Raw genomic sequence first — 10887 nt, 5'->3', positions numbered from 1 at the left:
AGGGTCGAATCGTCATGGATTGGTTCGAGGAACATTCCAGTGACTTTCAAGTCATGTCTTGGCCCCCAACATCACCTGACCTTAATCCAATAAAGCATTTGTGGTCCTACTTGGAAAACCAAATTCGTGTTGCCACGCTACCCCCTCGCAATGTGAGGGAATTGCAGGATCAGTTGGTGAGCGCTTGGTACTAGATACCTCAGACTACCTATCAGCACCTAGTGGAATCAATGCCACGGCGGGTGCTAGCAGTTTTGAGGGCTAAAGGTGGTCCTACATGTTATTAGCAGGGTGGTGGTCATAATGGAATGGCTGTTCGGTGTATATATATTTATATGTATATATTAGTGAATTGAGTGTGTGGAATTTAGTGATTTAGTGAGTGGAATTGTGCTCAACACTCGGCTGTTATGAGTATTTTACTTTACTAAATAAATAATGAAATTGCTTTAATTAAAATCACCGAGTTGAAAGAAATTGAGAAAGCAGATTTTTTTTTTCTGACAAAAGAGTATCTTGAAATTTCTAGTCTAAAAGCATAATTAATTTTATTTCAACTTACTCGTATGCTCCAACTAGATATATAAAATAAATTTGCTGATTTAAATTTCTTCCTTTCACAAATTCAAGCATGCGTTTCCAAACGTGGTAGTGAAAGAATGCGCGTTATATTAGTAATATAATTGTTGTTATTTTTTATTTTAGACAAAACTGTTACTTTAAATTTCCAGTGGCCATCGCATTTTTGCAGAGGAAAAAAAAAAGAAACTGTTTCGTTCCTTATGCTCAAAATTGATTAAAAATATTTTCGATTGAAATTTATTCATGTGTGCGCTGGACTAATTTTTTCAGTTAAAATTGGGTTTCTTTTTACATTGAAAATCAAAATACTTTAAAAAGTTTTCTATCATTATTTCATTATAAATTAGCGAAAGTATTGATGAAATTAAAAGATACTTTGTTATTATATAACGTAAAACTTAGTAAAAAGGAAAGTCGATATAAATCTTTAATATGTACATGTATATACCTTTTTTTATTTGAAAAGAAAAGCTCGGATTTCATTTAAAATTCCCGGAAGTGATCGCTTAAAATTGCATGATTATTGTTAAAACCTAAACCGTTGTAACTTTTGAAACATGCAGTTCAAATTTAAATACTATTCATTAAAATAAATATTAGGGGATGTTATCGGAATACTTATTGTTTAATCGATACATTTACATAACAATGATTAAATATTGCTTCGAATGAAAGGTAGATGTTTAAAAAAATTATTTTCAAATCTAAGCATAAATCACAATTACGTTATTACAAACAAAAAAAAAGAACTTTTATGCAAAAAAAAGACAAGTTAAATGTATCTTTTACTAAGAAGATTCCTCAATGAATAATAAAGAAAAACTGTTAAATTTTTTCGTCAAAGTTATTTAAACGATTTTTTTTACAATTTTTAATAACAATTTCATCGTTTTTTCATTTTGCTAAAATTAAATAATGATGAAATTACACAGTACTTTATTAATTCATTATATTGCGCAGCAAATAATCAATATACGTATTTATAAGAATAATTCTCTTAAATAACATTTAATATTAGATTTGAAATATCCGTGTTACTTTCAAATAATTTAGATAGAGTCGAGGTATAACAGTAGCGATTAACGTATTTATTAAGCAAATATGAATTTTTTTTGTACTTAAAAAAAAAAGTTCGAATTAGATACCAATCTTTGAACTTTTATTGACTATTCACTTGAAATTTTTTTTAAATTGAAAATTGCATTTTCAATTCATATCAATTAAAATCAATTTTATTTTAAATTTAATCATATATTTAATTGAAAAGCCACTGACAAATTCATTATTTATTTAATGCTCCACTTTTTAGTATACACAGTACTGAAAATAAGAATCTTTTACAAATTTTGTTTACTGTCTAGAACACTATCTTTGAACATTCTGTAGATGTTTTAATAGTAATGATATATTTCATAAGATCGTGTCATGTGACTTTCTTATCCAATAAGAAGAACAACTGATATTATGGTGTTTTGCTATAACTACCCTTAATAAAATTTTTCTTCAAATGAAGATAAAAAGCATGCTCATCAGAATCACAAGTAATTATTTAAAATAAGTAAGAACAAAAACTCTATCGAAATCTAACAAATCATGACAGAAAGAAGCGGAGGTGCGAAACATCAAAGCTTGTTTTGTAATTGGAGGAAATAAATAGAAGTAAAAAGGTGATTATTTGTAGTTACCAGAAGTTACAACCGGCAATCGAATAGGCTTAGATGTTCTTCTTATCAGCCTTCTTCAATACTAATGTGTCGAATCCCTATAACTTTCAATTTTTCCTTCTCCTAAATCAAAATTTTGACTGCATTTCTGATCAGGATACTAATAATACAATTTTAAGGGACGGCATAACAGAACACCCAGCATAGACATAATGAGATACAATACAGCCAATACACTTACTTTATTACTATCCATTATTTTCCGCCCTTAAAATGTACCAAACATAATATGTAATTATTTTAAGGCGTGTATTTTCACTACTTGCTGACCATTTTATACCTTTTTGGAAATCGTAACTACACTAAATATTTCTAACAATTATATTTTATTCAATACCATGCACACTGCTAACATAATAAATTAGATTAAGCTTTCAAGTAAATTGCTTTAGTTGTGGTAGTTCTATCTTGCGTGCTTACTTTAATTTTGAAATAATGTTATATTGAAATAATGGAAAACATAATAATTGTAATAAGAGCATTAAAAATAGCATTTTTAATAAATACAACAATAAAAATGTAATTTTTGCACTTTTTGTAAAATTTAATTTTAGCAATATTATTCTTCGATCAAATTATGTTTTGGTTATATGAGGTAACTAAAAAAATAATAAATTATGTTTAGGAGTAAGGACTATGATATGGAATGGAAAGTATAGAATTAGTGCTTTGTTATTATTGGTTACACATATTTTTTCTTAAGTGGTATGCGATTAAACTCAATAACTTGTTTAGATTTTGGTCAAATTATTAAATAACGCAAAATTTCAGCAAGTAATTTATTCGATTTTTCGAACTGTTTCGTAAAAATAGTAAAATATGTAATGCATTATTTTGGTGTTTAGGAAACGAGAATTTTAGTTTTTTTTACAGATTTTTTTAATGCATTTATTACCTAGTCCATATCCAAGCTGTTAAAATTATTTGTTTCTGATTCACGCACCAACACTGTAGTAGCAGCTTCTTTTTTCTAACAATGGAATTCTTAACCCTAATTCTTAAACCTAAGGAACATCAAATGCAATCAGAAATATAAGCTTATGCATTATTAACAATGTTAAAAATTGTAAGATATCTGAGATCGCCCTTGTTTCGTGTTATATATACGTTGAACTCAATTTTAATTTAATGAACTAAAAACATTTTTGTTCCGGACACAGATAAAAATACATAATGAAAATAGCTCGAAATGTGCGTTTAAGAAAATGAATATAGCTTGAAATACGTATCTAAGAAAAAAAAGTAATAATTAAAAATTTGCAAAATTAATGCCAAATCGTTTCATATTGTAACCAGTGCTTATTTCATAGGTGTTAAAACAAAAAAAAAATTATTAAAAAAAGTTGAACTGAACTTATTAAAACATGCGATAAAAAAAATTGTGGCGCAGTTTGATAAAAATAACTAAACATAAAATTACTTTAAATTCATTATATTTAAAAACAAAAAAAGCTATTTCAGTGAAAAACTTCAAAATAATAATCACGTATTTGGTATAAAGTTATTGTTAGTGAAAAAGCGGATAGTTAGGCTACATTTTTGTTTTTGCTGAAAAGTGTCTATGGGAATTTACTCAAATACTAATCAAAGTACTTATCGGTTAGCTGGGCACAAAGAAATTTAACAACTTCTTTTTTTAATTAATTAATTAATTAAATTATTTTTATTAATTTTTTTTATTTTTTCAATTTTAGTTTATTTTGTTCAGTTCTTTAAATAAATAGAAAAAAGAGTAAAAAAAAATAAATAATAAATTTTGGTAGAGGTCTGCATTCTTTGGCTTCTTAAGGCTTGCGCTCGTCTAAGAAGAAGGAGCACAAGAAGAAAATATTTTTTACAAAAATTTTTTAATTTCCGCAGTGCAATTTTTTTTAAAACAATTTTCTTAGGTTTTTATTGTATCATGAAATATTGCAGAACCTTATCACCAATGGAAACATTTATACATGACTATGATTTTCAGAAAAATGTACACTTCAAAAGTAAAATGTAAGTCGTCACTTGACAACCAATAAAATATAATGACCTTTCTAGTGTTGTAGTAGTAAGTTTCTAGTAGTAATTATGTTACGAAATTCACTTCGTTTTTAAATTTTCTACATCATGTAGCGTTTTAAATCTCCCTCTACTCAACACATCCTTTTTTACCCTTAGTATTCTCTTAACTGTTATCGATTATCTTATTTACAAACAGAACTGCCCGAAACACTTTATTCTTATTTTAACTTATTTGTATTATTTTCTGCATCTCTAAGTTTTTTCTTCCTTTTATGAAGTTTGGTAACTTTTATTTGAATTTTTTTAATATATATATATATATACAGTAGAGTCCCAATTATCCGAGCCCCGGTTATCCGAGTTTCCGATTAAACCGAGCTATCAAAAATTTCAAGGATTTTTTTTGTCTAGTTTATTTTTAAAAAAACCGCTGAAAAATAAATCTGAATTTTATCTTCCAAACACTCAGAAAAGCAAAATCCAACAACTTGGTCTGATGAAATTATCGTTAATATCCTCAATAATGATAATGAATCTAGCGAAGATGATGAAGACAGTGATTATTAAAATCAACATATAAAAATCTCTCATACAGATGGACTAAAAGCTATCGAATGTACTATTGAATATATAGAACAACAAAAAGAGGCGACACCAGCCTTCCTCTTATCCCTAAAAAAGGCGAAACATTACTACAGAAAAGCGCCAAAGTTACGTAGAACAAAAAACGATTAAGGACTTTTTTTAAGTAAAAACTATTTATTCTCGTAAAGTATGCTTTTTAAATGTTTTTAAGTAAGCTTTTTAATTATAATATGAATTATACGTGATATACTCGTATGCATTTTGTATTTCTTAAATATATTACATTTATACCTTCTCTTTTTCCTTCCGTTTTTATACTCTTCGCTTTAACCGAGTTTTTCAGTTATCCGAGTTTGTTGCGGTCCCCATTAACTCGGATAATCGGGACTCTACAGTATATATATTTACAATTTAACATTATATTATAATCGTCGTTAAGCAGCTGACTCAATTTTACGTTTACGACTATTAATGTTGTAATGTCTCCGTAGCCTTGTAATTAATTTTGATCAAGTGTTGGAGGAAATTTGCCTTAGTGGAGGACTTATTGATGGAGCTAACCCGCACTTACTTCACATGGAGAGGAAAACCGCGAAAACTTCCCACCGTTAGCCTGACGGCAAGAGGACTCTAACCCATGATCTGATTACCTCTGAGAATATTTCACGTCAGCACTGTGGTCGGTACAAGCTGAATGCGGAATTCTTATCGATCAGCCATTGCTGGGATTCGAACCCGGTTCACCTCATTGGAAGACGAACACTCTATCCCCTGAGCCATCACGGCTCTTTATTTGAGGTTCGGCATTATAGGAGGTACTATGCTGTTCTTATAGTACCGAAATCATTGTATGTCTGTTTAAATGACTCCATTTAGGTTCTTTTTATGCTGTTTTATTATATTTATAACGATAGTATTTCACTCTTTATAAATAAAATAAAACAGCATGTAAACTTTATTATTTATAGTAAAAGTTATACCAGTGTTTTTCCTTTTTTTAACTACGTATAGCTAATAACTCACAACAACACACTCATTTGTAAAGCTTTATTGATGACATTAATATGGTATGTATAATACAGATAATTTTCAAATGCAGCCATCATATTTAACGAAAGATTTTTTTATTTACCAACCTGACTATTCGATGAGGATAATGAATCTACATACATAATAAAATAGAGAATTTGTATGTGTGTCTGTATACCGGATTGCGGGTATACCTTCGGTGCTAGTATATCTTCGGTTAAAACTTGTTTCAATTTTGCGAGCCATTAACCTTTCACAAATTAAGACTGAAAGGTACGCCTTTCCTTTGACAAGAGACAACCGCAAGGGTGAAAGCACGTCTTAGCACTAAACTTCACGGATAGATGGTAGCCCCACTCATTCGTGAGGCCACTGCCTCTGTTTAGACATAACTCTGAAAGGGAAGGAAATTTTCTCCAGATCACTGTTTTCCATGGTACTGCTCATCGACAGACCCGATTACAGGATTTTCGATTCCAAAAATCTTACTGGCAGATATATCGCATGTACTCGGTGGGCCTTACTGGAGTCGAGGATCGAATTTCGGTTTCTCCGGACCGGAATCCGATTCTCCAACCACTAGGCTACCACGGATCAGTTGAAAACTTAATAGTGCATAGTAAGTTAAATTTTGTTTTAAAATAGCGCAAGGCAAAAATGATGATTTCAAAAGGTTATGCTGCTGTGTCCATTAACTCAATATTATGAGTTTATGGGCATCACAGCAAGGTAGTTCGAAACTGTTGTAGCTGTTGTTGTAGTTTGTTTACGTCGCACTAGAGCTGCACAATGGGCTATTGGCGACGGTCTGGGAAACATCCCTGATTATGATCCGAAGACATGCCATCACAATTTTGATCCTCTGCAGGTACCCACGCTTCGTTAGCCTGACGACCTGCACGCGATATCGAGCACTTTACGGTAGAACAATTTAACGAGGTCCAATACCGCACACCCTCGATTTCTACGCAGGCTGATCCAAGTGGTAACCCACCCACTCACTGACCGATGCTGAACTTCGGTGATGTGCTGGGAACCGTGTCTTAACGATCAGTCCACTGCGGGACGAAACTGTTGTAGCAAAGCGTCTCTAAGTGATGATTTATTTTGGGGAAAGCAAAGTAGATTTTAAAACGGACTATCATGGTGTTTACGAGGTTTAAAAATGTTTAGTGATAATAAATCTTACTCTTCTCTGAAGACAGTTGTTAGCTCGGATAGGTTTCCGGGAGAGGGTGACTATCTGCAGTCGCTTCGCTCCCACATATGTAATGGTCGTTTCCCCCCATTGTTTATCCTTGTGTTCACTGTGAAAATACGCCTTGCAGGACTTTAATCTGCCTTTAGCGAACGCTAAACTGCGGTAAAAACGCTTCATGGCAAATTCTTTTTCTTTTATATAAGTAATTTAAAATTTAAACAAAAGAAAAAGGGACTTCACCTAAATTCAGAGTGATTATTTCTTTAATGATTTCTTTATATGATTATTTCTTTAAAATATTAGACTGCAAGCAAATTATGGTAGGATAACTCAGAATGGCTCTAGGGAGAATTAATCACGCAGTAATTTGTTTGAAAATGGGTATTTAGAAATTTTTTTTTTCAGCATATGAAGCTTCGTGGTGTACACCTAGTTCATGAACTCATTTTTTTCTAAAGTTTAAAATTCCAATGAAGGTGAAACATAATTTGTCAGGAAACATCTCGTAGTTTAGTGTCCTTTTAAGAGAAGAGTAGGATTTATTGTCCGAAGATAGTAAATTTATGGTCCCAAAATACTTGAGAGTTCGCTTTAAGATCAGCATTGCCACATTATCTCAGCTGTAAACTTAAAATCTTGAATTTTTTTTTCAATTACATTTTTGTTATTATTGTTGTTGTCACTTTTTTGACGTAAAATTTCAATTGATTAGATTCAATATTTATTGAGTTCCCCGTAAAAATGTCTTTGTTACTTAACTGTTGGACAAGAGGGTAGTTATTAAATAATAATTAAATTTTCCTTTTATTTTTATTCTTTACTAGAAAGAGTATATTTAGTCCGTTTTAGGAAATTCCAGTAAATGAAGCTTTAGGGGAAGAACATACAGGATTGGTAAAACTATACTGACGGTACCCAAAGGCTCGTAGCTCTGGTTCTAGAGAATGAATGCAAATGAAACATTTATTTAGTGTTATTTAGATCATATTGTTATTTAGATCATATCGCCGGATTTTCCATAAAGAAATAATAGTTCGAAGTTTTGACATCAGATGGCGTTATAACACAGTAAAAAAAGACACAGTAAACAGCACTAAAATGTAAAGTTTAACAGAATATTTTGTTTATTTGCAACATGCATATGCATATGCAGTACATACTTTGTCTGTCAGAAATATGCATATTTCATTTATATATGATTTTAAGAGAATCTCACCATCTATTGACGAAATTTCAAACTACTTTTTTTTCGAACAGAAGCTCAGTGACAAGATCTAAATAACATATGTCAAATATCGTTTAGATACGTGCAATAGAACCGTAGATAGAAGCCTCGAAGTGCCGTAGGTTACATTTTAGTCACCCTCTATATTAAAAAAAGTCTTAAATATTGGTTAAAAATAATTGGTGAAATAAAATAAGAATATAGTGTATCGATTTCTTAAAGTTAAATTCAATTTTTTCTGAAATTCTTTTTGTTGAAAACAATGCTAGAAATTAACATAATTGCTATAAGTAATAGATTTTATTTATTAGCAATTTGCGTATATGTAAGTTGCAAGCTAGATTTTATTATATTTGTTATTTGAGTATGTGTAAGCTGTAAGTTAGAGTTTGTATGATCGGCTGCTACGGTGAGGTTATAGAGCAAATTTTTTGTGTTAAAATAAAGTGTTATGTTTCTTGTTTTTTGTAAAAATGGAGTCAGAATAACATTATTTTAGTTAAGCAGTAGTTTTTAGTAGAGAAGGACAGAATATTGCACTTTATGGTAGAAACTCTTAACATTATTATCAGTTCCTTTTAAGCATTAGCCATCTATTTAAAAATAGTTGCATTTTACAATAAGCAAAGGGAGAAATACATTTTTACACTGTTTTGCGCTTTGAAGACATCTTAAATCATATTTTATAGATAAACTATCCTTTTCGTTCTTTTCTTTCTCCTTTTCAGTTTTTTTTATTTTTCAATTTATTTCTTAAATATGTGAAAGCCTCCATCATTGATAAAGACGTTGACCAAATGGAAAGTCCCAACCAACAACCAAGAAATCCACCAACATAGCTGAATAATTCAATGGTCTGTAACAACAAAAGTATGTGTCACACATTAAAATATGTCGTACATGAATCGTTCTCAGAAAAAATAGAAAGCACACTATTGATTTCTTTTTAGATTCTTAAATGAAATTTTCATTAATTTCTAAGAGAGATCTTACCTTAAGTCGATTCCTGTTATAGTGATACACTATTATAGTGGTTCAAATCGTACACTGTAAATACTGGGATGTAGTATTTCTTCGAATTTCTTACTTGTTCTTGTAGTTCATTTACGTCGCACTAGAGCTGAACAATGGGCTATTGCCGACGGTCTGGGAAGCATCCCTGAGGATGATCCGAAGACATGTCATCACAATTTTGATGCTGCCCCCACTTCGGTAGCCCGACGACCTGAGCGCGAAGTCGAGCACTTTACGGTAGAAAAGTTTAACGAGGGCTAATACCGCACACTCTCGGTCCCTACGCAGACTAATCCAAGTGGTCCCCCACACTGAACGCAGCCAGCCGAATTTCTTACTGACCAAAAAAGTTGTGTGAAAGAGCACTTTATTTTAAGTTAACATCAAATAGAGCTTTCATATGCAATTTAAAAGGAGCGGTTAAATTTAAACACCTAAAAAGGAAAAAAGTACACCAAGCTCACGAGCATTTTCACGATGCATCAATTATTTAATCTTCCAAAAACACTGTTAGCGCACTTTGGATATCGCCAGCAGTTTGTTTGCAACCAAGTACGAGTTATCGTGAGTTTATTGTTTCCCGCTGCTATAGAATATCCACTGAACAAAAGTTGTATGTATGTTTAATAAAAAAATCAAAAGTCAATAACAAGTTTTTCTACGTGTCTATTTTTATTTTCTTACTCTGATGGGTTCTCGAGAGTCACCCCCTTAGGGGCCCACTCTTGTGTGACGGGTATGGCGCACCCGAGGTCTCAAGCTGGACCTCAGCATTTTTCTATTTCTCTCTTGCGAATGGAATTTTTTCCTTTTACCAAATATTTGCATTGACCTAGTGAACGAATGTTATTTATTATCTTTCAAAACACTGATTATCATTTACAGATTAGGAATTTTCGCGCATTTGCTTGGTTCTGCATTTTTTTATTGCGTTTCCTGATCCAATGTTTTGGTGCACATCTTCATTTAAAATAACCCATTTTTTCCAACTCCTTAAGACTAACAAAGTTGGCTATTGCTGACCAGTCTGTTTGACGTGTGCTGCGTATCTTAAGAAGACGCCATACCACGGGAGAAACTTTTCATCGCAAATTTTCCTTCACCTCCATTACTAATTTAAAATTTAAAAGAAAGAAAGAGTGAGCACGGAAAAACTTAGAGTTAGCAATGAGGTTACAATTTCTGAAAAAAAAAAATATCAAAATATCAAAATGTAAGCAAATTATTGGAAGAGAATTTCTCCATTCTGAAATCCTAAGTTATCTTCTTATAATTTATTTTCATTTTGATACTTCAAAAATTTCTCTTAAGTATTAGAAATTTTATGGCTTACTCTAGGTTTGCTTGAACTCGACTTTTCTATACTTCAAATTTTAAATTAGTTATGCAGTTGAAAGAGAATTTGCTTTGAAAATTTCCTTCTGGTATGGCGTCCTATTAAGGTGGAAATGGGGATCCTGGAGTTATCTGTCGGTAGTTTTGCAAAAGTGGTGCTCCGAAGGAGGAAATTTTATCTCGGAGTTTGTCGA

The 10887-nt window shown here is 31.5% G+C and overlaps 1 protein-coding gene across 1 annotated transcript in view; it reads right to left on the bottom strand.

Annotated features, from left to right (window-relative positions):
* Positions 1–8220: 8220 nt before the first annotated feature.
* Positions 8221–10887, bottom strand: part of LOC107441653 (degenerin-like protein asic-2) — a 31474-nt gene continuing 28807 nt past the window's right edge. Inside the window, exon 14 of the mRNA XM_043054912.2 lies at positions 8221–9200. Within this exon, the coding sequence (XP_042910846.2) occupies positions 9069–9200 (132 nt within the window). The 3' untranslated portion in view covers positions 8221–9068. The remainder of the gene's footprint in view (positions 9201–10887) is intronic.

This window comes from Parasteatoda tepidariorum, chromosome 5, assembly GCF_043381705.1.
Source record: "Parasteatoda tepidariorum isolate YZ-2023 chromosome 5, CAS_Ptep_4.0, whole genome shotgun sequence".
NCBI classification, from domain to species: Eukaryota; Metazoa; Arthropoda; class Arachnida; order Araneae; family Theridiidae; genus Parasteatoda; species Parasteatoda tepidariorum.
Note: the sequence above shows the minus strand (reverse complement) of the source record. Positions and strands in the feature narration are given on the sequence as shown.